The 27,595-nt window shown below is 38.2% G+C and overlaps 1 protein-coding gene across 1 annotated transcript in view; it reads left to right on the top strand.

Annotated features, from left to right (window-relative positions):
- The first annotated feature begins 3,098 nt into the window (after positions 1–3,098).
- The window catches only part of MEI4 (meiotic double-stranded break formation protein 4), an 85,542-nt gene continuing 61,045 nt past the window's right edge, over positions 3,099–27,595 (top strand). Inside the window, exons 1-2 of the mRNA XM_035323360.1 lie at positions 3,099–3,460; positions 13,976–14,224. Coding sequence (XP_035179251.1) covers positions 3,418–3,460; positions 13,976–14,224 — 292 coding nt within the window. The 5' untranslated portion in view covers positions 3,099–3,417. The remainder of the gene's footprint in view (positions 3,461–13,975; positions 14,225–27,595) is intronic.

Here is a 27,595-nt window from a genome sequence, read left to right as displayed (position 1 = left end):
CATACCATGATAACTGATGATATGTCACCTCTAATTAGTAGTGAGTGTTGTTTGTTTCCCTGTTCTTCTCAAATTGTGCCTAACTTTTTATATGGCTTTTGGAGAAGCGAGATTTTCATTGCTTCAGCTGCTGAAGTGTTATCTTTCCTTCCTGATGGTAAAATGCTTTATTTCTGAACAGTAACAAAGAATTCATTGCATAACTTCATGAACATCCTAAATCAGATGATTTGTTTAGAATTGCAGATTATGATCAAAGAGGCTAATAATGTACTTGAACTATATTTCTGTCATCATAATTACATACGGAATAGAGCTATCACAAACACATTACCATCCATTTTGAAGAGTGTGATGCTGAGTAATGAAGATGCATGATGCCAAAATTTTTATCTTTAATTATATACAGCACTGTAACACAGAAGAATGAAAGCTCATATGAGAAGAAGACACTGACATTCCTGTCAGTGATTTTCACTCACTCTTCTCAAATTGGTACGTCTCTTACTCCACATCAACTACAGAAAACTGCAAACTATATCTGTAGAGACAACATATTTCATATGTGTTTGTAAACACTTCCAGCCCTTGGGTAAATTGAGATGTGCTAAAACACAAAGATGCCTAATGAATTCTGAAAAATTATAGTTCTCCAAAATAAAAGTTATACTTTCATGTTTGTTCAAATTGTTGTTGATACTGTAAGCATCCAGTAAGAGCAGGGCCTGCGTGTTCTAGAGTGATATAGTTAATTTACAGTTAACTATTGATTGAATGCTGTGTTTTTGTGTTTAGTTGACCACTGACTTGTCTGTAATTATTCAGTGTGTGGATTGGTTAAATACTGAGAATACACAACCTCTAATGCAATTAAACACCTACACTGCTTTTATGTTTAATTATTAATAAAAGCAGCTAATTATTTTGTATGACCTTGTGCCATGAATATATCCTTTGACTGTTTTTCAGATCAAAAGGCATCTTCAGAAACAGAGATCAAAAGAATTTATCAGCAGCTAGTAGAATCAGTTCCCTTCATGATATACAAACTCCTTATTTGAAATCAAAGCTTAGTTTTACTGTTGCTTCACTTGAGATTACATGCAGTGCTAATCACGCAGTATTTGGGTATTAAAATGGAAATTGTATCTTATTTTTTATTTATTGGAATTAACTAGCTTGCTCACATGCACAAATGCACACACATTGTTCCTTGATTGTGAAGCTGATCTGTTAGATTATGTAATCACTGGAAGTGTTGAGAACATAAAGTTAATGCAAGTTTAAAAAAAGCTACATGTTATGTTTGAGAAGTGTAGACCAAAATTATGGATCTTAAAGTGAGTCTGCAACTGATTTTGCTTATTTGCTGCTTTCTGATGAATAGCAAAAAGATATTCTGTTTAAATGGGGGGCGCGGGGGGGGGGAGGAAAGAGAAAGGGGAACTATTCAACTATTTCCACCTTAAAATATTGGGATGCTTCATTTAATTTTAAATGCCAAACTAAAAACTGTAAAGTGTACATGGCTGGTTTTCTGACAGTTGCATACAATGAGTTTAAAAGTTTGAGGCACATTGCTTTTAACTACTGTTAGTTCCAAAACTCCCCCCCCACACAAAAAAAAAAAAGAGCTGTGCATCTAAAATTAAATCTATGCAGATCTTGAATGTTTAAGTACAAAATAATCAAGCCTAAAACATCCTAACTGGCAGCTGTTTAGTGGTAGAAGGTCTCAGACTTGGTACACGTCTCTCAGCAAGCCTACCCTTGTGGGTACCATTTGTACTTTAAAACAAAAACAAACAAACAAACAAACAAAACCAGTCAGAACCACTTTCTAGTTTTAAACAGTAATAACACTGCCTAGTTCTGCCTTTTACATTCAGCTCTCTGTATATAAAACCCAGAAATGCAGGTAAAAGCACTAATGTCATGGTTGGACTTGAAGATCTTGGAGGTCTTTTCCAACCTAAATGATTCTATGATTCTATGTTTCTATGTCTCTTAATTGTTTCTTTCAGTCACAACTGTAAAGATTATGTGAAAACATGGGCATTTTGTTCTACATAACGAGTGTTCACTTTGAGAACTATCTGCATCACTTTTATGCACAGCAGATGCACAGAGACATATAGGAAATGATAAAGTATGGCTGCTAGTATGTTATTGTAAAGTAAAATAATAATATAAAAAGGCTGGAGAATATTTTGTTATTTTTTCCCCTGGGCTTCACTGAAAAATAAGTAGCACTGTCAGAAAAAAAAAAAAAAAACTAAAAAAAAAAAAAAAACACTCTCTAAATTATTCAGTCTAATTTGCTCTTATTATTTGGAGTATAAAATGAAAGTTGCAATGTGTTAAGTTTTCTGTAGTGGGAATGGTGAATTTATTTTTCAAGGAAAAAATAAAAAGATCGGAAATCTGACACTATATATCTTGATAAAAGCATTAGGATTTTTTAATAAATTAGCTTAAGGTGTTAAAAACAAAGCAGTTTAAATTATCCAAGAAAAAAAGGGGGATGGAAATTTTAAAAATATATATTGCTTGTCATATCTGAATACTTCTGTGTTTATAAAGATCAATCTTCCTATACTGAAGAGTTTTTATATTCTGATAAACCTAACTCCAATGCAACCAGCTTCCTTACTGATTTCTTACCTTGCTTCCTGCCCTCCCTCCTCTCCTCCATCAACTGCTGAGAAACCATTTGTGGCCAAGAAGGCCTTAACACAAACTTTTCAGCATAGCTTGTGTAAAGAACTTAATTATACATACAATAATAACTTCAGTTGATGGGCAAGCTTTGATCGCAGTGTATCAGCCAAAAAGGAGCATATATCTCCAATGTACTATTAAAGAAATACTGTTTCAAAGTTTTTAAGATCTCATGGATATCCAAACACAAGAAAAGAGACCCTAATTAATCAACAAGTTCATGAGACCTTCATGCTCAGTAAAACTAATGTCAGCTTGACACCAAGCATACATCAGCATAAAAACATGGAGGACCATTTTATGAGACACAGGTGGAGATGATGAGCTCTAAGTGAAAACACCACCTGAACAGCCAACATGTAAATTAAGAGCCTGATTGACCAGCAGCTCTAGCCCATGCACCAAACCATTGCCTCTAAGCCTCGCTTCAGGGCCTTCCTTGCCCACTTCCCTCATGCAGGGGGACTCCCTTTCTGAAGACAGGAAAGTAGTTGTTAATTCAGCCATCTTCTGTAATGCTGCCACACTTTCCCTGCCCTTTGTTTTCCCATCAAGCATAGACAAGGGCCTGGCAGGGCCCAGGCAGGCCTGGAGCCGGGAGCTTGCCTGCCCCAGCGTGGCCCTCAGCCCCGGGGCTGTGCTGCCACCTGTGAGGGGGCAGTGTGGATCTGAGTGGGCTGCCTGTGAGGGCTCGCCATGGAGCTCCGGAGCATCCCCCAAAGTGGGGATCCTGCTGCAGGTGGGTTGGGGCTTCCTGAAAGTCTCAATCTCCATAGGGCCAGGGAAATGCTAAGGGTGGCTGGGTGAAGGTGCTGGGCACTAGCCTGAGGAGATGCCCACACCCAGATGCCATTTTGTTCGTGTGAGTGGGCAGCCTCCCCCTGCTGTTGCTGTGTGTGGAGACGTTGTGTTTGTAAATATTGTCTTTTGGGTGCAGATCTGGTAATTATGTGGGGTGCCAGTGAACCCAGTGAGAGAAGCCGGCATCTTCATTTCAGCATGTGAGCAGTTGATCACTGGCTGCCTGCGTGGGCCTGGTGAACCTGGAGCCATTTTGTCCTGGGCGAGCTGTGTGAGGGGCTGCTTCAGGCTGCCATGCTGGGCTTGGTGGGACGGGGCTCTTCAGGGTGAGCTCCTGAAGAAAGACTCACTTTAATTAGTTTATTTGGAAAGAAGTGGCAGCCTTCATGTAAAACATAGGGGGGTTTGTTTGGTTTTGGTTGGTTTTTAGTTAGGATAAGCTGCGAATGACTTCTAGCTGCAGGTTATCTATTATTCAGGTTTTCAGTTTTCTAATATGGTACAGATCTGAAGATCTTTTTCTTATGCATTTGATCAAAATCACAAGAAAGAATGTTATATTGTTGTTCTGTTAAATAAATGATGGGCAGCAATTAATATTTTTAATGTGCTGCTCCTTAAAATAAGGTTGTATCATCTTATCAGTCTCCTACACTTCTATTAATGACCAATGGAAGAAAGTATTTTTTTTTTGTTTGCCCCTTTCTTTCTGTTTGTTTTCTTAATTTGCATAAAGTAGTAATTCTTCAGAACTGAGGTGTAAAAAATAATTTATTTTCTATAGACTTGGTTGTGAATGCATGGCAAATCATTTTGACTGCAACTATCTTTTACAACTTCCAGTGCTTCACAAACTGATATTCAAGAACTATGCATGTAATTGTGGTTATAGTTGTGTTAGTATCTACAGTAAATATAAAGCTTTGTTCTTCATCAGATACTGTATGCTTTTTAGAGTACTAGATTCCTAGTAGCCTACTGTTCTTCTCCTTGTCTCAAAAAAAAAAAAAATTGCTTTCTCTTGAAGAAACTCATCTTTCATTCTGGCAGTATAAAATTTGTGTGAGAAAGCCAAGATTTCTCCTAAGTTACCTGCAAGTTACTTGTTCACTGAAAGCTACTGATTTTGCAGATATAAAAAACTTGTGAGAATGGAACTATTCAGATAAAGGTTGGAAATGTGAAATTGAAAAGTATGGTAATGTTTTATTTTATGTATTTTTAACGTGGGAAGAGGAAAGAAGCCAAATAATCCCTGTATAATCTCACAAACCATTTGTGATTGCCTTTTTAAAATTATTCTCTGAAATTCTACATTCAGGAGCTAATGCAGTAGATGAAGCTTGGAGGTACGGCAACTTTTTTGTTGCAACTGGGCAGTATATAAAGACTAAAGAGTCTTTATGTATCTTTATGTAACGATACATATATTCATAGTCCAAAATGTCAACTGTAAATTTGTCCTTCATGTGACTAAATAATATCAGCACATATGAATTTTTGTAAATGACTGAAGATCTGACTTTCACAGTGTATTTTGTAAAGCAGTAATGAAAAGTATATTCTCAATTTTCAAAGTAATTGGAGTTACACTCAGACTGATTACAGTTTTGTTTCTGTAGGGGAAAAAATTCCATGCCAACATAAGAGCAGAAACGTCCACCACAGAGTTATACTTTAATTTCTGAGCAGTGGGCTTTGTAGAATAAATACCCTTTTACATCCATACAGACGTGTCTTCAGTGCTGAGAACAGTAAAGAAAAACATGGTCGTGGTTATTGTAATGTATGGCAGGTTCATTGTAAGAGGCACAGTCAAAAAAAAAAAAAAAAGTGAAGAAAAAAGTGCAAAAGGAAGAACTCCCAGCTTGAAGGGAGAACATACACATAATTTTAAATGATCAGAAATCTCAGGCTTACGTCAGGGTTTTCTACTTGGCCTATTCTGATGGGAATAGAACAAAAGTAGAATCCTTCCATCTCTTTAAGGCTCCTATAGTGCATAAGCTGTCCTTGCTGCCAATTTCTTTAATAAGATTGACAGGGTTGAACTTCTGAGTGACTTAGGATTCTTCTATGTTTGTGTCACTGCAACAGCATGTTAGGGGAAAAGAAAAAAAAAAACAACTGTCAGCTGATTCTGTTCAGAAACCAAAATGCCAAAACAGTTCAAACCTTGAAAGAGTTAATCTAAGCATATAATACGGTTCTGGATATATATGTATACACACACATATATATAATGTATATATACTTGTGGATGAGAAGGCAGTTTTCTTTGGTATCTAAAAATGGGAGTTTACACATTTTCAAATGTGAGGAAATAACATCCAATTTTCTCGCATGATCTTGCTGAAGACTAATGCACAGCAACTTTATGAAGGGCCAATCTAGTTGTTCTATGCTTATTTAATTCTTGACTTCTAGATACTTGATGCCTCTCATGTTTTACTTGGCACCTGTATGCCAAGTTTTTTTGTGCATGAACAATGTTGAAATGTTCACAAGGTTCTCAACGTTTTTTCCATGATTTCTGGGTTTTCTTCTAGAAAACTTAATTTCTTCTGAGGTGTTCAGAAGACCTAGAATTACAAACTTATTTTAAAAGGTGTTTATTTTAACCCTGCATAATTTTACTTGTTAGTTAGGCACTTAAATACTTTCTGCAGGTCTGAGTTTTAGCTGCCTGTGGTGCACTCATCTCACAGTGCACAATACGTGCATGTGCATCTGATCCCATCATTTGAGCTCCCTTTGTAGTCCAAGGAGGGAAACAAGTGTTTCTGGGCCATGAATAATGTCATCACAAGGCAGATGTACAAATCACTTGACTTGGTGTTATTAGAAATCCCTGTTTCTGCCCACTGGTCTTTAAATTAGGTTTAGACAGCTAACTCAGCCGTAGCCTTCTGCACTGTAGATTTCTGTAGTTAAGAGGGGATAAATCCTGTCTCTTAAATTTTACCAAAATCCTGAGGGGTTATGCTTGCTTATGTTCTTAATGCTACACAATGTGTACAGGTGGTGAATGTTAAAAAGCTCTAATATATTTTTCAAATCATTCTTCTTAATTGTTTTGGAGAATTTATATGACTTGATTATAGAAGCTAAAATGATTTAAGAGTTAAATGGTTTAAAGAAATAAATCTCATGGTGCATTTTAATCAAGTTTCCTTGTGCTTTTGGCATAACGTATTTTAAATATTTATTATTTTCAGTATCACTTTAGAAACTTGAGTGCATTAACAACAACAAAAGAATATGCTGGAGGTATTGTTTCAGATTATGGTAGTAAAATTGAATGTTTCCCTCAGTAACTATATCCACATTACATATGTTTGTATATTATGTTGTTTAAAAATGACACCATCAAGCAGCCTTGGTTTAATATGCATTTTATATATTTTTACAATAAAAGCTGCTTAATTGGAACACAAGGCATACTTTAGTTCATCTTGATTATGCAGCTGTCCCATTATCATTATTTATTATACACATAAAAGACAGTATTATGTTTGGCATGCTAATTAAATCAAGTTTATTTTATTGTTGCCTAATGTTATAGCCGTATGTGTCTGCAGCTCAGCGCAGTTCCGCTAGAGCACTCGCATCATTTTGTGACCTGTTTTGTGCGCCATTATAATAGGTCAGTATCGTGGTGGCTGTCATGTAACGCGCAATGAGGCTGTGCAGATACTGGCAATATTCTCACCTTTATCTTCAGCGTAAAATTGACAGACCAGCTGAAGTGAAAATCATGCCAACAAAGCAGGTGTTACTATTACATTAGTGCTATTAGTGACAGACCATACACTTAATTTAGACAACATACTATTTCTTTCTAGTATTTATTACTATTACTTAGGACAGTTGGAAGATTGTTAGCTGTGTAGCAGTGGTGACAGCAATTTGCTGCTGCCCTGGAAAGTCCTTTAATGTGTATCATCTATTTCAAATGTGAAGAGAACTAAGGCCTTGATGGCCTCAAAGTTAATTGAGTTACAGTCTATTTTGTGTCTTACTGTATTAATTTTTAAAGCTTTCAGTCTTAGATGATAATGTTCTGAATAAGAAATAAATGTCCTGTAAACAGTAGGGTTTTGCCAATGGAATTTGAAGAAGTTTCTTCCATTATTAGCCATGGGGAAACTTATGGATCAGGCCTAAGGTGTGCAGTCCTGTGACATGAGTATTCCTCAAATACTGAAATATTTCAAACAAGTTTAGGTTTGGGGTTTATTTTGAGGTCCCTTATCATTTAAATCACAGTATAACTGTGTTTTTATAAAAAGCACTCATTTAACCCTCTTCTCCTCCCCACCATCCCCATCCTGTAATTTCCGCATCTTCAAGGTCAGTAAAAAAATTATAGGTAGGATTCAGAAAGATTGTTTAAAATTAATGTCCCATACCCTTAAATACCTCCCAAAAGACTTGTTAGAAGCTCTTGAGCTGAGGATTTGGTCCTGTGAACCTATTAGCTAATCCCTCTGTGTCTGAGTTCTGCAGGTGCTTTCTGTGGTCAGTGCCCAGTAGAGGAACCCAGAACTGGGTGAGGGAGAATGCAGAACGTCTGGCTCATCCCAGGGTCGCTATTTTGGTGGTGAGGATCTTTCTGGGTTAACTGAGGTTCAGACTGGATGTCAGGAAAAAGTTCTTCGCCGAGAGAGTGGTCAGGTGCTGGAACAGGTTTCCTGGGACAGTGCTCAAACAATAAGAAATTATTTGAATTCCCTATCAGCCTGTGGTTGATACTACTGTAATTTTGCATGAGGAGGGAAAAAAAGGCCAGGTAATCTTCTGGATACTATCTGGCTTTTTTTTTTTTTCCTTTTTTTTTTTTTTTTTTTTTTTTACTCTAGAGACTTAATTTGGTGTTGTGTGCTGCAAAGAAAGCAACAGCTATGCATTCAGGAGATGAAGTTGAGCTGCACTGTTTAATTGTGTGTAGTTAAAACTGAAAAAGAAACAGTGAGGAGGCAGGAGTAACAGTAAGAGGTAGAAAGGGACCTGCTAACAGTAAAAAGAGTGCTGCGGTGGAAGGGATGCTTTTGTGGCAGTAGTGGGCTTCAGAAGTTCTCTGTTTCACGTCTTGTGTATGAGCTCAGCTTTCAGTCTTTGAGAATTTGATAGAGGAAAGCAAATGGGGACCACTGCCTAGCAAGGTGCACAAACAGGCACTTGTAATGGCGCTGTTCAGCAGCCAGCTGATACGAGCAGGGGTGCTTGAATTGCTAACAAACTTTTGCTGAGCTTCAGAGTTCCTGCCTCTGTTTCCAATTCATGCAAATGTGTATTTCTTTCAAATACTGGTATTCATGGTCAGAGTTGATACTTTTAGGCTGTTTTAATTTTGCACGCAAAAGAAATCTGAAGTAAATGATAGTATATTCTCTAGCTACTTAAATGATTTTAATGAATGATTTAAGTTTAGATGCTAGTTTCATGGCTTTAAGAGGTGTATTGAGGTTTTCTAATTAATGAATGATTTTAACTTTTTACCAATAATGGAAAATCTTTGACCTTTAGAGGAGTGCTGAATACATTTCTAAATGGGAAGAAAGCAAACTTTAGTTATCACCTGAAAATAGTTTTTTTTTTTTTTAATTGAGAATTCTTTCCTCTTCATGTGTAGCAAACAGTGTCAAAACTGAGGTGATACTTGCTATAAAGGTATCTTGCTGTAGCTCATGGTATAGTATGAAATGCTGTATCACATGCAGCTGCACAACAGCAGGACTGGCAAATTGGTGTTGTAAGATGGTGTTTATGACTCAGATTTAGCTTGTTTCATTCTGTTTTTCTGTTTATATCTAACGTCCTCGAAGGATCTTAAGTTACCTCTTAGTTCCCCTTAGTTATCTAACGTGGAACGGTACAGGCCAGTTGATGACTTTTTTTTTTTGTAATTATTTCAGCAGCTGAAGGATTTTAGAGCAGCCTTCCTCAGCTAGGACCTCATCAGGGTTGAGTTAGAGGGCTGGAGATAGGGTTCCTCATTTGTGTCAAGAATCTGGGGGCCCAGCCCTGTTGGATCAGCTAAAACAGCTGTCACATCAGCTGACTGCACTTCCAGGATCAGTCTGTGGATCGAGGCTTTGCACAGGAAACTTGTTATCAGTTGATATCTGTTGTTAGGGTACTGCTTCCCACTTCTAGCAGGGCGTTCTTTCAGGGTGTTAGTGGTTCCCTCCTTAACCACCGAGTGAACGTGCAAATGGAGCTTTGTTAGTAAGTAGCTATTCTCACTGAGTAACTTGGGTACCAATTGTGTTTTGCTGGACAGTTCCTGAACCTACTGGTTCCTCTGATACATTTTGGCACTAGTCAGCTAGACCCTAGACTGCTGACTTCTTTCTTCTCTTGTTGTGGTGTCATTCCCAACCAAGGAAAATTTCTGGTTTGGTTCTGAAGTTTCTTTTTCTTTTCTTTTTTTTTTTTTTTTGGTGCGTAACCACTGGTGTCACTTTTGTGCTGATATGAGCGAAAATAGTATTGATAAAACTCTGTAGCTGCCGATATGCTTTTAGTGGAATGCATTCACATTTGGTGGTCTTTGGTGCAGCACTTCCTGAGAGCAACAGATTGCTGTGCACTTCTTGCTAATGCACAGTTGGCAAGGACCCCTGTATCTAACAGCATCAACCAGTGAGTTATTTTCTAGGATATTTTTGCAGTGGTTTGTGAGAGAGTGGCTTTCTGTTTAGGGAGTTGTGGAAAACATGAATCAATTGTTACAGCTCCTGCTTTTTGTCCCAGAACCTTCTCTTTCCACAATCATAAAAGAGGAAAAGAGGAGAGATATGGTGATGAGAGAGTAATAGGAAGGAGGTAAACGAGCTGCATGTTCTCTATAAAATCTGTATGAAATCCATTGGTTCCAGAAATACATGCAGGTATATCATCACTTGTAAAAGTACCTGATTTGAAATGAGATTTTGAGATTCCAGCAGAATTATTTCTCCAAAAATTGCTTCTAATGTGTCATATTCCTAAGGAAGACCAACTTTGTAATCAGTACTGCTTTTTTTTTTTCTTTTGAACAGCATCTTTATGAGGAATTTTTCCACAAAAGAAGCAATTCTTTTTTCCAGAGTAAGAGCACCTCATTAGGCTCATTCAGTATAAAGTACTCCTACTGTAGAAGTGGGTATACTTAAGATGTTAAAGAGGAAAAGGCCTCTCTCTAAATCCAAGTTTTGTTGCCTAACTCTATGTCCGAAGTGTTAAGGTGGAATGCTGCTCAGTATTTTGAAGCAAAACAAGCGTGGTTTTATGTGTTTTATTAGTCTTGTATTTCCTTTAGTAAATAACATTTCGGCATGGTGAGAGTGAAAGAGCCTTTTGCTTATCTGTGTCTGGGTTGCATTATTAACGAGTGCACTAAGTTTTATGCTTGGGTAAAGTATAGTAGTGCCCTCTAAAAGGAGAAAAGTGACTCAGTAATTTGCTAAGTAGGAAGAAATCTTACTAGAGCAGCATTTCATACTTTGAGCTTTTGTTGAGCTGCAGAAATTCAGTCTCAACTATTCCCACTCCAGTTGCTTGTAATACTTGTCTAGTTATTGGGGTGGGGGCGAGCACTTCTTTTTTCTTGACTGTGAATCAGTGGATATTTCAATTACAAAATTGGCTGAAAAAAAGGCTGAAAACTTGGAATAGTCAGAGAGAACTTCCTGAATTCTTGAGTTTTACTTCAAGTAATATAGACACGTTCTGTCAACAATGGATTTTCAGAGGCTATGTGGATTTATTTACTGACTTTGCCAGTGCAGAGTTATGGGCTGAGACATGTGAAGCGCATGTTGATGAAATATCACTGGTCAAACAGCAGACTTTGGCTCTTTGTTGCATGAGTAGAAATCTACATAAACACCTTATTTTCATGCAGTTTATTCTCTAATGGTAAAAGGTACATAAACAGTCACAAAGAGCTGAAACTAAATATCATCTCGTGACCCGTACCGGAATGTTTATCCTTCTGCAGCTTTCCAGAATGTAATTTATGGGAAAATACTCGTACTGTCAAGACATGTTATAGAGTGGAAAGTGAGTCCTTATATTTTTTTTTTTAAAGGAGGTGAATCAGAAAGCTTTTGCAAAGAAGTCTCCGGAGATACCAAAATGATAAACCAGGAATGAAAGCCATTTGTAAGAAGAGTTTCTGGCTGCCTGAGTTTTTGGCTCTGCTCTGCAAGAGAACTTAACAAGAATGGAGCTTGACATACAGTTTGAGTGATACCTAGGTGAAACTTCTATTTAAGAAGATGAGATAATCTGGGGAGCACATCATTTCAGGTTCAGAGCCAAAGATGCTGGATCCCCAATTGTTACTGTTTTTTTCATTGTGGTCCTATGTATTTCATTTTATTCACAGCTTTGACGGTAGCTCAGTTGCTTGCGTGGTTCTGCATTTGCAAAACATTTCCTTTGATGTATAAGGCAAAAGAGTGTCTTAAATCAAATAGTTGTTCCACAGAGATGTTGATTCTTTGGGGTGAGGGAATTAACTTGTAATTTTTCAATGGAGTTCCTAGTTATGAATGGGAAAGTTGAGTGAAATAGATTTTACGAGGAAGAAATTATATAAGAAGTATAATTTATTTAATGTTCAACTGCTTTAGGCAGTGGGTATAGATGGTATTGTGCAGTTTCTAAGGGCTTACTCTTTCATTAATCTTTATCAGTGCCCCAGTGGCTTAGACTAATTGTTTTTGCACTGTCAGAGCAGGAATGTCATGTTTCAAGTGGAGAAAAATAATTTAGAGAATGGCTGTGGTAGATCCTCAGGAATCCTTGTGGTCTTATCCTCTGCTCGCGCTTCAAAATGTGACTGGTGTATCCAAATGGATAGCGTGCAAGGAATGCACAGGAATTGTTTGTGCATTTTATAGGATAGGTAAAAGAAATATTTGAAAGGCAACTCTTCTCTAAGTACATGTGCTGGAGAAATAAATGCATGGTGTTATATGCCTTACTGTCTGATGTTGAGAACCAAAGGAAGAAATCAGTTTAGTGATATCAAATGATCTTGTGAAAGGGTGACATAAAGTCCCTTACTGAAACCTGTACTACTACTATTTCACAGTTATTCGACACAATTTATTATAGTACTTATTTTGCACAATTATTAGATAACGAGAGGAAAAAATAGTATTATGGATAATTTTTATGTTAATGCCAGGATGAAAGCATAAGTTTTTTTTGTTTTTGTTTTTTCTTCTGGAAGTAATTTATTTTTTAAGTAAACATGCTGTGAAATACTGAATGAAAATGGTGCAGAATTAGAAAAAAATATTATTACTAGTTAGATAGCCTGGATGTTACTCAATGTTTTTTATTTCATTTTTTCCCTTTTCTTTCCCATGCTGTTGCCCATAACATAATCATGTAGATAAGCCTTTTCTTTCTCTGACCCCAGTAATTCTGTTTGCCTCACCCTTGCTGTTTGTAACAGAGCTGATTAAAAAAAAAGTCCTTGCTTGTCTTACTAGTCACTTAAGTCACTTTGAAGTTCTCTTTGTCTTCTGTTTTCTTGTAGCCATATTTTTTCACCTCAGTCTCCTCTCTATTTTTTGTTTACTCCTATAATCCATAAAATTAGAAAACTTCAGGATGTATTTTTCATCAATGCAGTCATTTTACACTTAAAAAATTACACCTGCCTGTGTTCATGTAATTATAAGTTCTTGATTCAAAGCTTACTTGACAGCTGCAAAGAACCTTATTTATAAGTGAAGTTGTGTCAGTTATAAGTGAAGGTGTGTATTCTTTCTTTGAACGGAAGAGATTAAATTTATGGATGTTGATGGCAAGAACAGGAAAGGAAAGACGCCTTTAGTCCAGTTTTAGTCTGCATTTTGTAACAGTACTTCTCAGCAAAGACCTTTCTGCAGGCCTGAGATATAATGTAGACTTAGGACCAGAAGTGTGGCGGTACCAGGTGTCCAAAACTGGAAACTACCAATCTTGTCTGGTGTTTTTTTGTTTTGTTTTTTGAGAATTGAGTCTTTTTGTTACACTATCAAGAAATAGTATGCGTTGGGTTTAAGCTAATATAGCCCCATTCTTCACTCATGCTGTTAGGTTTTTAGTAGTTCTGTTTGTTTGTTTAGAATTCTTAATGTTTTCATTTTTGTTTTAGTGGAGACAACATTTACATTTAACATTTTGCCAGAATAAGCCTATTTGAAGTGCTTGCTAATTTACATAATTATTCTCAAACACAGTTTTATTGTTATAGCTGGAGCACAGCTCATGTATGTTTTGTTCTCGCATTGTGGACAACTGTTTATGGTTCTTCTTTTTTTGATTGATTTTAGGAATGCACTAGAAAGAAAATAATTGGTCTCACTGTTGAACAGTTTTCAAAGCCAAGAAAATAGTGTGCATAATTTGCTTTGATAAAGTCATGGTGATTTTATTTTTTTGTTTTGTTTTGCTAATGTAATAGAAGTCAAAGGCAGAAGAGAAAATCAAGTCTGGTATTTGAAAATATCAAAACTGGCTCTGGCTTTTGCAATTATCCACTCAAAACCACCAGGGAAGAGCTGCAAAGAATACACTGAGCATCTTGCCAAAATTGTATCTGAACAAGATTTTGGCTGGAAATCGAAAGTTGAAGTACTAGAAGCTGAAGTTTTTCGATTACGTCAGGAACTTCTTTTGAACAAGATCTGTCGGAGAGTCTGCTTGGAAAGTGGTAAGTTTCTGAAATAATTTCTGACTATTTCTATATTGCAGTAGCAAAAGACAAAACAGCTTTCATGTCGGCTGCACCATTTCTTGTACCTAGATACTGGAGTCTTTAGCGTACAGCTTCCTGTTTTTCCAAAAACCTGAAGTAGTAGGACAATTACACCAGTTGCAATGGGATTTAGCTTGAGAATTCAGTACTTACATTACAACCTTCAAAATCAATGTGTATCATATGGAATAATTCCAGATGTACAAATATTACTGTATGTTATACAAAATGTTACTCTATAATCTGGGAAGCACTAGTGTCTTATATATATATGTATGTAGTATGACTTTACCACTTTAAACATGCTTAAAATTAGAATTTAGGCCTAATATGTTGTAAGCATAACTCTAATACGTGTGTGAGAGAAAGTTAGGAATGGCTAAAGGGCTCTATGTATGCTGTCTCCGTTAATGTGGATAGACTGTGGATACTATGAATGTTTATTATGACGTGATAAAGTTGTGAGTTGATATTGTAGGATTCAGGAAAGCTTTTAATTAAGACTTAAAATAAAAAAAAAACACAACACTATTTTGGAGTAAGGAAGGGCGTCTTGCTAATTTGCATTTACATTCTTATCTCTTCAGAAGATAAGAGCAAGGTTTTTTGTTTTGTTTTAAACTGTGTTAATAAAGGTAGATAAAAGGAGGAGTCACTGAATCAGAAGCCTGGAACTAGTCACATATCTCTTAGTTTCGCACTACCTGCAGGTAAATTTTGAGAGATTTTTCTTAAGCTCCGTGATCATTCCCGGCAGATTGTTCCAGTGCCTCATTAGCTTAATATGATTTTGTTTACCTTAATGTGGAGCTTTCTTACTACAATTCAACCTCTTTACTACTTTTGCCATTTTCTTTCTCTGTATAGCACACTTGAATGTAACTGAAGATTTGCTAGATCCCCACCTCTGCTTCCTTTTCCTAGTTCCTAGACAATTCCACTTCCTTCCTTCTTTCACTCACAGCTAATTCTTCTGTATCTCTGATCATACTCAACAATGTTTCGGGCTCTTTCCAGATGGCCCTCATCTTTCTTGAAATGTAGTGCACTGTTCAAGGGTGGATATCATGGTCAGCTGAGGTTTTATTGCCATCTATGAGTGGAAGTATTGCTTTGTGTTTTAGTGTCTCTTCCTTCATGGTTACAACTAGTCACCATGAATGAGTCACAATGGTGGGACATACAAAGTTCTTTTCTGTGGAAGTTTTACCAAGTTATCAGGTTGGCCAGGACCCCATCCAGCTTGGCCTTGAACACCTCCAAGGATGGGGCATCCACAACCTCTCTGAGCAATCTGTTCCTGTACCTTGCCATCCTCTGAGTGAAGAATTTCCTCCTAACATCTAATCTAAATCTTCCCTCTTTTAGCTTAAAACTGTTTCCCCTTGTCCTGTCACTATCTGCCCTTGTGAAAAGTCACTACATCTTTTTTTACAAGACTCCTTTAAGTACTGAAAGGCCACAATGAGGTCTCCCTGTAGCCTTCTCTTCTCCAGGCTGAACTGCCCCAGTTCTCTTAGCCTTTCTTTGTACGAGAGGTTTTCCACCCCTCTGATCATCTTTGTGACCCTCTTCTGGACCCACATCTGTCTTGTGCTGGGGTCCCCAGACCTGGATTCAGCACTCCAGGGGGGCCTCATGAGGGCAGAGCAGAGGGGACAATCCCTTGCCTTGGTGGCCACTCCTCCGTTGATGCAGCCCAGGAAGCAGTTGGCCTTCTGGGCTGAAAGCGCACACCGCTGGTTCATATCAAGCTTTTTGTCCACCAAAACCCCCCAAGTCCTTCTCTGCAGGGCTGCTCTCGATGAGTTCTTCTCACAGCCTGTCCTCCTTCCTTGGATTGCCCTGACCAACATGCAGCACCTTGCACTTGGACTCATTGAACCTCATGCAGTTCATGTGGGCCCAATTATTAAGCTTGTCTAGTTCCCTTTGGACATCATCCTGTCCTTCTGTTATATCAACTCCACCACACAGCTTGGTGTCATCAGCAAATTTGCTGAGGATGCACTTGATCCCACAGTCTATGTCACTGATGAAGATATTAAACAGTACTGGTCCCAGGACAGACCCCTGAGGGACACCGCTCATCACTGTCCTCCACCTGGACATCGAGCCCTTGACCACCAATGTCTGGGTGTGGCCTTCAGGCCAATTCCTTACCTACTGAATGGTCCACCCTTCAAATGCATGTCTTTCCAATTTGGAGATCAGGATGTATTGTGGGACTGTGTCAAAGACGTTATTGAAGTCCAAGTAGATGACTTATGTGTACAATATCATGTTTAGTACATTGTTTCAGTCTCATAAGGAACCACTGATTTATTGTTTTTCATTGTCATTTAATCATGAGTACTTTTAGGGTATGTTTTTCTAAATGGTTTGGTACCCATGTTGAAGAAGGTTCCTCTGTATTATGCTTCCTGCATTTGCATATGAGAGCATTGCATGAAAATGCCATGATAACGATGTTTACTGTTTTTCTTGTAGTCAGAAAGCCTGTTATGTTCTCATAAAGAAAATTTTAGATTGACTTGACATGTGTTTTTTTTACTAAAAAAAGCCCTCATCAACTGTTACTATTCTTGCTTTGTTCTGGGTGTTTATGTATTGGTTGCCTGATGGCTTATTCCAGGAACAGGTGTTACAGTGACTGCTTTTTGGTTCTCCTTTTTGAAACAGATTCTACGCAAACCTTATATATTTACTTCACCTGTGTTTACTTCACCTGTGTTTCACAAATTCCAAAACATAACATCTATTCATTGTGGATTTGCTTTGTTTTCTTTCAGTATTATAAACTGATGATTAGTGATAAATGTCTAAATTTCCCATGTATTCTCTCAAGGGTTCTTCCTTTATCTGAGGATAATGTCCTGCCAAATTTTCACATAGCGTTTTACTATTTGGTGTTATAATCGTCTAATTTTAGTTGCCCTTTTCGGTGAAAGCTGCTACAAAAAAGACAAAAACAAAACCCACCTTTTTCTCTTATCAAAATCTATTGATGACATCTATTGTTCTGTTCGTAATACTGTGATATGATTTCACATAACCCTTGGTGTCCTTCAAAGTTCCATCTCACTTAGTGCTTTGCTCTAAGGGATCACCGTTTGATCCCTTGACGCTTCTATAATTGTCTTTTTTTTTACTTGGAAACCTTGACATAACTTCCATTTTGTAAGTCTTCAATCTTTGTACTTTAACATTGTTTGAAGAGGGTTTTAAATATTTTTTTCCTTTTTTTTTTTTGTTTCTTTTCCTCTTCCGTTCCCAAGATCAAGAACGCCATTGTTTCACAGCCACTGTTGTTCAAGTTAAATTTTACCCATTACCTTGGCATTATTAACTTTATGCAATTTATGGGAGTGGAGTGGAGATGGTCACTGGCTGCTTTTTCCACTTCTGTAGCAATTTTTATTTTCTAGCACACTTCAGACATTTGGGAAATTATGTATTGTATATTCCTGTTCTGAAATATTTCTGGATAATTGAAATCTGATAATACTGTTAGATCCTGGGCTCTGATGACTAGGTCAGTCACTCATGAAAGGAGGATCACTTATTTGATCTTCCTGATTGGACTGTCTGTACCATGTCTTTCATGGGCAATTATATCCTTCTCTCCTTTAATCAGCTACAAAATCTTTAGGTGTATGTCTCCTTCAACATTCTGCATTTCAGAAGATTCAGGCAGTCTTCATACACCAGGAAGGGTTTGTCATAATAAAAAGAGAATAAACATAATACATAAACATAATGAAAAATAAGACAGCAACTGTATTTTGCAATCATTAACTTAACTCACTGGTTTGCTAATACAACCTTTGATATTTTTTCCATCTTCAATACTTTCCAAGTTAAGTAGTGAAATTAGTTGTAAAAAAAAAAAAAAAAAAAAAACACCTCAGAACTGTTTCACTGACTTGTGTATGTGGAGTGAGCTGTTCTTGCTCTACTTCCTGTGAGATCAGTGGCACAAGATGAGCTTGGAATCAGGCAGTGGAGGATGTCTCCAGGCTCTGGGGAGACATTGCCTCTGGGAGATGGAAGTCAAAATGCTGTGGGCTGAAGTATGAAGACAGTTCCCAGCTGAGAGGAGTTTCTGGGATCAAAACGTCTAGCTAGTTGCTTCTGAATATGACTTTTTTGAGCCTCAATATGGTTTTTTAGAAGGTTCCCTAATAGAAAACTTGATGATGCTCTACTGGAATGCTTTTATACTGAAGTTGTACCTTCTTTATTGCCTTCTGAAAAGATTTCTGGATTCTAACTTTGACTGGGAGGGGGAAATGTACTAGATTTTACCTAGGAGTTTTAATGTCTTTTTTTAACAGTAGGCCTGTCTCTCAAGAGAAGTGATTTAATAACTGTTCATGTTTAGTTACTGCTTGTGTGCATCTTTTCTGTAATCTGTTCCAAACACAAAGCTTACTGAAGAGTAAAAATAACTTTGAAGCTGACAAAGCCTCATTCCTCGATGAAGCCAAACTTTAATTTCAGTCTGTGTTTAGGTAATGGAATCATAGATAGAAATGAGGATATGATGTCTATACCCCTAAATTCCTTCAATTTCTGGAGGACAAAATCCCAGCACCCAAATAAAATGAAAGACCACAGTATAACTGATTTTCCTATCAAGTGTTATATTATTATTATTATTTATTTGTTTGCACTGTTGTTAAACCTGTTAACCAGCCAACCTTTTGACATCTTAAATATTTATGAAAGTTCACTTCAGCCACTTTCTTCCTCACATGCTGTCCAAGACAAGTAGGATGTATTCTTTCAGTTATTCTTAATCTCTTGGGTGAAAGGAAGCAAAAAGATGTGGAAAATGTAGTATCATCATTTCTGTTTCTTCATACAGACTTTCCTTAAAGGAAAGGACACTTTCCAGCTGTTGGAGTCTAACTTTGACATGGCCGGTTTTTGTGGGATTTCTTTTGACTGTCTTGAATGTCTTTTCTGTTCCCCTTAAATCTTGGCATGGTATGTAAATTCTCCTGATAATGAAACTGAGCCATCTGTTATTTTGGAAGGAAGATACTCCTCATCAGACGTGTAACTGCTGAGTGAGCATTCATGGTTATGCTTACACTGGAGATGTGCTCAGTCTGTTGCTTTTGAGTAAAGAAAGATCATTGCTGATATCTGATGTGATATCTGTTGGTGCAGTCTGTGCACTCTTTTGTTGATCCAGTTGAAGATTTACGTTAAGAGAAGAACACCTGAGACTAAAATTTAAAGGAAGATGGTTGCAGAGGCAAAGCCTACCTGAAGTAGGGGATGCTCTACCACTGAAATCTTCTGGCCTGGAAAGAAAAAATCTCTTGTGAGTTGTGCCTGTTTTGAGATTTTCAAGCTTGTGGATAAAGTAATGGGTGCCTACTGCTGAGATAGGAGGGCACAAGGGGCTTGAGGGAAGTTGAAAGTGATGCAAGTGATGTTCCATCCTGCTCACCTGAAGGGTACTATCTATTCACTAGGTTTTCTACCTAATATTCCACCAAAGAAGTTCTCTTTAGGGCTGAGAGTAAACTGGGTTGTTTTTATGGGCCAAGTAATCTACAGTTACCATGGATCCTTTGTCCTGCCTAAACCAGTGTGAACTTCGGAAGAATTCAAATCTTCATCTTTTCTTTGACTTTCTTGTGTTCTATCTAACAGTTCTATAGATGCAAAAAATACCCGTGTTTGCAGAAAATCTCATGCTGTAAGCATCAGATAGTGAATTTGTCTCCTGCGTATTGAGAGCTGTACAGTTTGAGTCTTTCAGCTGAGGTTCACTTCTCAGCTTTCTTCCCTGCTCTGCATTCTGAATGTGAGAGCTGTCCTAGCTCACCTGCTGTTTGTAATATTCATAGTAGGTTTTTCAGAAGCTTCAGGAATGATTAGAGACTGCCTATGAAGTTTTATTTCCCTAATGTGGAAAATTTGTGAGCTCTTTGAAACTGTGATGACTGTTTTCCTTCTTCACATAAAGATAAACACAGTATGGATGGAAAAGCACATGAAAAAGAAAGCACAAATTACCCATTTCTAAAGCTGTGTTGTCTAAATTGTTTGAATCCAATCTTATTAATCCTTTGTCGTCAGTGACACTAAAAAGTTTGGGTATTGTCAATGAGGGGGAGAAGAATGTTTTGCTACAGGTAAAATATTTTTTATTATTATTATTTTTTGTAACAACTCCCCAGAGTGGGTTGTTATAGTTTCATGTGCTGTTTATAAAGTTGCCACAGTATGTATTCACTGACTCTGTATGGAAATTCCACGTTGAACTTTGTGTGGTTGTCTTTCTGAATACAAGGACAGTGGTATCCTTCTCACATGGTGATAATTCTGGCTGTTTATCAGTCATTCAGGGAGGAGAAGCAAGTTTTTTTTTTTTTGTAGAGGGACCATGACAGACTGGAGAAATGGTCTGAAAGGAACCTCATGCAGTTCAGCAAGGATAAATGCAAAGTCCTCCACCTGAGGAGGAACAACCCCAGGCACCAGTTCTTGCTGGAGGCTACTCAGCTGGAAATCAGACTGGCAGAAAAGGACCTGGGAGTCCCAGTGGACAGCAATTTGACCATGAGCCAACAGTGTGCCTTTGCCAAAAAGAAGGCTGATGGTGTCCTAGGCTGCATTAGACAAAGTACTTCCAGAGGCTGAGAGAGGTGCTTTCTGCTCTTCTAAGCACAGGTGAGGCCCTACCTAGAGTGCTGCGTCCGGTCCTGGGCTCCTCAGTACAAAAGAGACATGGACAGACTGGAGAGAGCCCAACACAGGGCTGTGAAGATGATTTAAGGGACTGGAGCATCTCACGTAAGAAGAAAAGCTGAGAGAGCTGAAACTGTTTAGCCTAGAGAAGGCAAGGCTCAGGGTGGGTTATCATCAATATATATAAATACCTGAAGGAAGGGTGCAAGGAGGATGGAGCCAGGCTCTTTTCAGCGGTGCCCAGTGCCAGGACAAGAGGCAATGGGCACAAACTGAAACACAGGTTTCCTCTGAGCATCAGGAAGCATTTCTTTACTGTGCAGGTGATGGAACACTTGTACAGGTTGTGCAGAGAGGCTATGGAGTCTCTCCGTCCTTGAAGATCTTCAAAAGCCACCTGAACGTGGTCCTGACCAACCTGCTCTAGGTGGACCTGCAAGAGCAGAAGGTTGGACCAGATGTCCTCTAGAGATTTCTTCCAATGTGAACTGATCTCTGATTCTTTTTAATTGCTCATTATTCTTCACCTTGCCAGTATTGTCCTGACAGCTATGCCTATGGGTAGAAAAAAAAAAGATATGAATCAGTTTGTTGCCTTTTTTCATAGGTTCATGGATTGAAGTGCCTGTCCTCTAAGGCAAAATTCCTTAACCATGATCAGTTCATTAAATCAACAATCATATTGTTTCTTGGCAGCCTCAGCTAAAGAGATAGAAAAACTCGCAGCTGTTACTCCAACTCAAGAAGGCATAAATGGAATACTCTACCATTTTTTGTCCAGCATGTATTTGGGGAGTGATGATTTAGAGGAAAGATGTTTATTGCTTCGGTGCTGTAGGCTGATGGACTTGAAAAGTCCTAAGTCAGTTATCCAGGGTATATTCTTAGCAAAACTTGTATTTAGCATGTTTTTGTTTTCTTTCTTAGCTTCACCTTCAGTCTTGGTTCATATTTTTGCCTTCTTATGCAGTGGGTAGGAATTTACTGAACTGGTTGCTCCCCTAATAAAAATAAAAAATCAGTGTTTTTTTCCTTTTTTTTTTTTTTTTTTTTAGAATTAGTTTATTCTTCCTTTTATGGGCCATTTACAGTAGAACTTCATCTCCCATGTGCTGAAGTCCCATCCCGTGTTCTTAGCTTCCACAGCGTGTCTGCATGTTCAGGGAGAAGCTGAACTCTTGATTCAGAATATGTGAGTAATATGATTGGTTGACTTGCAGCTGTGTCTTAAGGCTGCGTTTGACTTTCCAGGATATTGTCCCCTAAACTCTGCTTCCTGTGCCAAGACATTTTTGGCAACTTTTACCTCTTTAGGGAGGTAAGGGAGAGCCAGAGACGAAAAGCATTTTGTATCCCCTGCTTCACACTTTCACTTAGTGCATTTCTTGAGGCAGTTAGCTATACGTAGGGGAAAAAGGGAGCAATTTCCTTTGTACATTAGTATGAATTAAGACACTTCAGCCATTATTTCTTCTTGCTGAAAGTTCAGAGTTTCTGCAAAAGCAGAAGTGTATAGAATTAAAATCATCCAGCTCATCATCTAAAGCAAAACTGATTTTAAACTGCACAGAACTCTACTGAAGTATACCAGTCGCTTTTTCCCTTTCCACTTCCATGTAAGTCATGGCCTGGGTGTTTCTGGCTCAACAGAGGCAGAACCTCTGGGTGCTCAGTTTAAAGTCCCATCTTTTCCTCTGGAGGCAGAAGAGGAGCCAGAGAAGTCCTGCTTTTTTTTGTGAGCGGCAAGAGTTCTAGCCAGCCAAAATCTTTTCTGAATAATTTGATTTCAGACATCTGAAAGGGTGAAACTTCTCTGTGACTCAAATAACATAGCTTGCAATGTTTCCTCTGCCTGCTCACGTTGATAGGAGCAGTGGAAGAACACTGATAATATTTTAGTTTTTTTCAACTCTTTTTCAGAGAGAAACCAACTAGGTGAATTCAGAAAGAACAGACCAAACTATATGCAGATTCCTTAGCGAATATATAAGCTGCAGCCTCATAAAGGAATATTCCCCCTTAGTGGAGGGAGCAGCGGTCGAAATCAGACTAAACAGTAATGATAAAAATATATTAATCTATTAGGAGAAATGACTTCCCTCCCCTGAAAGTAGACAGAATGGTGTGAAATGTTTACAGCTGTCTCAAATAGCACATAGCAAATAGTTCTTACACCATGGTGTAGGTAAGGTAGGGGGCTATAAACTGTAGGTAAGGTAGGGGGCTATAAACTTACCCTCAGAACTTGGAAATTCTATTCTATGTACAGACTAGTTCTTCAGATCAGTATGTTTGAATTAGCTGCTGTTGGAGATTATGTCCTGTCACTGCTGCTTTTCCCCTGGTGTTTGTCAGGGAGCAAGGAATGCAACAGGACAGGAGCAGAAGAATTGTCAGGCTCCAAGGGACATCTCTGGCTTCTTCCTTTCCGTAGCTTCCTTTTTCCAAGGTGAGAAAAATTCCATATGGGGCAGAAGTTAACAGTTTGCTATGGAAAAGAGATCTGATTATTTTTGTCTGATGGCTAGGGCTGATGCTTTCTATGTCAAGAAATTCTTCTCTCTCCTGAGCAAAGGTGGCTTTCTGTCCATATAGGGCAGCCCAGTGTTTTCTTTAAGGCATGATGGTGTCAGATAGACAGTACTTCAAAAATGAACAGTCCTTTGACACCTGAAGTGTGCTAGTAGTACTCCTGTGTCTCTACCAACAGTACTGATGTGAGTAGGCAGCATTGGCAGTAGGTCTTGCAAACAGAAAAGTATTTTATTTTTTTTAGGAGGGGAAGGGGGAGTAAAGAACAGATATGAAAGGTGACAAAACAGGGTTAAAATGCATTCAGCATAGAAAATGGCTCTTGGAATAAGATGGCGAGATAAATCTGTTCTCCATAATTGTAGTGACACAATGGGGAACTTTATGAAAGTTGAGGCCTTTTCAGAATAATTTAATAAGTGAATCTGCAATCTGGAAAAAGCACCAGCTGGAGCATAATCCGTCACTGAAATTTCAGAGTACTGCTCCTTCCATGGTTAACAGGTCTGGTTTGGTTCTGGAAACTTTCTCCCTTTGAAAGCAGGTGCTGTCTGTCTGACCAGCTGACTCCTACAGCTCTCCTAAGCACATACTTGGGGCAAAGGGACCCAAGTAAAATCCTTTTCTTTCTGGGTTTCTTTATAACAAACCCATTCAGAGATGAATTCAATCCAATTATCCTAGCAAAGGAAAGGGTTTGTGATTATCTTGTGTATTCCCTGTATATATTGAGTCCCTGATGAGATGCACAGTGATTTTCAGGAAGATTGTTCATAAAAGCAACTGGGACCCATAATTTGTTGTATAGTGTTACCTTTCTTTTGGTAAACAGAATGATACTTTGGGGAAAAACTGAATGCATTAAAAAAAAAAAAAAAAAAAAAAAAAAAAAACTTTAAAAGTGTGGCCACAGCAACTGGGACTTCTTGCCTGTAAGTCTACCCTGGGGAGCTAAGGATCAATTCAATTTTCCTCTGGAAAGGAAAAATCCCAGAGTGGCCAATGCTGGCAGGGACCTCTGGACCAACCCCCTGCTCAGTGTAGGGCCTCCCAGAGCCTCTTGCTCAGGACCACATCTAGACAGCTCTTAAATATCCTCAGGGAGGAAAGCTCTACAGCCTCTTTGGGCAACTTTAGCTTAACTCAAACTTAAGCGTGAGTTCCTCAATTAGATATTTTATATATTTTTATAGGCTTCTGGGTATATAAACACACACACAACACATTTATATGGTATCATTTTCAAGAAAGTAATGTTTTTTTTAGGAATGCATAACCTAGCTGATTCCTTATGGATTCTACCTCATTTCACCTTGTAAAGTCCCAAAGAATATCTGGAACTATATTCTTATTAATACAATAGCAGCCAGATGAATGCTATGTGCTCTGGCTGATACTTCCCATCCCTTAAAGCAGCTGAGTTCATTTGTTTTAATAAGATCTAATATTGTGCTTCCAGTTCAGACAGGTAGTCTTCATAGGTAACATTAAATCACTTAATATCTTGAAATATCCCCTCTCCAGCTTAACTCAGATTTCAGTCATGTCATTGAGATGGCCAGTATTGCAAAGCATATGTTGCATCGTTTGCATTAAGAGCTACTTGATGAACGTTATTTGAGCCAAGTCTCGATTTAATCATCTGATGATAAATCCTTCCATGTCTTTGTCACAAGTATTCTCTATTTGACTTAAACTGCAAAGATCTATGCTCTCATCTACAGAAATCTCCTAAAATTAACATTTATATCCTCAAAATCCTTCTCAATTATTACTGAGTTCTAAATGTTCTGATTCTTTATGTAAGTAAAATCCATAACAAATTGAAGTACATGCTTCTAGGCTTTCTGAGAAACATTTAAATCCTGGTACCAAATTAATTTGGGAATTTTACTCAGGCCTGTATTAAATTCAGCAAAATTATTCCTACAAGGGACAAAGCGTGCAGCAAGAAGTACTTTAGCCTTTAAAAGAAGAGCTTTCTTTTCCAAGGTTGTTATAAAAATCCACATAAATGCAGAAGCAGGGTGTGGAATGCAGACCTAATAATTGTTCCTTTGGAGAAAGGAAGCTTTTTATTATTTTTATTTTTGATTTCAAAATTTTCAAATAATAACAGCCTGAATATGTGAGAAACTGGTCCAAATTTTGTTTGCTTTGATACATACAGAAGTATGCCTTCATTCCAGATCAGCACAGCAATAGTGTGCTAAACAGACATTTATGAAGGAGAAAAGAGTTGTTTTTTTTTGTTTTGCTTTTTCTCAGACAGCTTAGTTATTGATGAAAACAGCAGAATAGAGACAGACTCACCCAAATATGGTTATGAAGAAAAAGTGAAGAAAACCATCAATATGTGTAAGAAGAGGAACTCAAACTTGATTCATTGTTCATGGAAGGTGCACCTGCAACAAATCAATCGATTAAGATTGAAGGAAAAATAACAGAGTCCTGAAAAAATGTAGAGGTGGAGAGATGAACAGAATCAGAAGAAATACGAATCATTTCATGTATGTTTTCCTCTCCTTTTAGAATTTATGGACTGAATATCTACTTGGAAAGCAGTATCACCAAAGAAGTTTCTAAGATTGTGAATATTATTGTCTCATTTTTAATTAATTTTCTTTTTTTAGAAGTGGATCTGAGCCCATCAATGATAATTGAGTTTTAAGAGAGCTTTGCGTTAATCTGTGTGTGCTCATAAAGTGAGGGAATACAAACAATGCCAAATGATTGAAAATTGACTACTTTTTCTCTTTTTTTTTTTCAAATAGTATCTTAATTTTGTTTCTTACATCTGCCACCTTCAAAACTATTTTCTGTAGTGGGATCCTTGTTGATAGTATAATTGTAGGTATGTTGAGTTCTACAAAAGAGTTGCAGGCACTTTTGTGATTCCACAGCAATTTCATCAGGTGGGGATCCATGTTCAGTTCTTAAATTTTGAACCACATGTACAGCAGCATGTTTCCTTCCTCGTTCACTGCCCAGTCTTCAGCAGCTAGCAGTGCTGGTGTCTGAAAAAATATCTTCTACCACTGCCCCTCCTGCTACATGTATGCTACAGGTACTGCCTTGCTTATTTTGCACCGGTAGGACCATGAATATTTGTTCCCTTGTCTCTTCACAGCTCTGAGAATCCTTATGATCATAGTGCTGACATCAGGCACTCTAGAGGCAAATTATTTTCCTGTAGTGATGAAGCACCTGGCTGCTGCTGCTCCTTTTCTTGTCCATGAACTGAGCTTTGGTATCACAGAATAGTAGAGGTTGGAAGGGACCTCAAGAGAGCATCGGGTCCACCCCATCTGCCAAAGCAGGTTCCCTACAGCAGGCTGCCCAGGTAGGTGTCCAGACAGGCCTTGAGTATCTCCAGAGAAGGAGACTCCACAACCTCCCTGGGCAGCCTGTTCCAGTGCTCCATCACCATGAAGACATTCTTTCGCATGTTGGTGCGGAACTTCCTGTGATCCATTTTGTGGCCGTTGTCCCTTGTCCTATCCCCACAAACCATTGAAAAGAGGTTGGCCAAATCCCTCTGTCTCCCACACTTCAGATATTTGTAAACATTGATAAGATCTCCTCTCAGTCTTCTCTTCTCAAGGCTTGTTCTCTTTTCAAGGTCTGTGTTAAGGTGACTATTCAGAAGTGACAGAATTCATTTCAGAAGTGGGGTGGACTATGATTGTCAGAGCTCTCCTGCATCAAGGCTACCTGAAGACTCCATTTTTTCTAACTGATTAGCATCTCACTCCCATGATAGGTCTCTGTGCCCTGTGGTCTGGCAGTGATGTGTTTCATAGGGGCGCCTACAACCTTGTTCACATACCGTATGCAGTATACAAGTCACTCCCTTGTTCCTTGAGCAACTGCTGATTTTTAAGGCCAGGTTCTTTGGGTTCTTTGCACAGTGGTAGATACGTGTAGAGGGCTGCCAGTTCTTCAGACTTCACACCCCAAGGCTTTTTTTGTGACTGCCTCTTGCTTTGCGTGGTGAGCACAGAGTTGTAATTTTCAGCTCAGAATCTTAGTATGCTGAGGAGCTGAAGTCCTAAATGGGAATTAAGAGTTTAAATGTTTAAT

Source organism: Oxyura jamaicensis, chromosome 3 (genome assembly GCF_011077185.1).
Source record: "Oxyura jamaicensis isolate SHBP4307 breed ruddy duck chromosome 3, BPBGC_Ojam_1.0, whole genome shotgun sequence".
NCBI classification, from domain to species: Eukaryota; Metazoa; Chordata; class Aves; order Anseriformes; family Anatidae; genus Oxyura; species Oxyura jamaicensis.
This window is presented reverse-complemented; position numbering and strand designations above follow the sequence as displayed.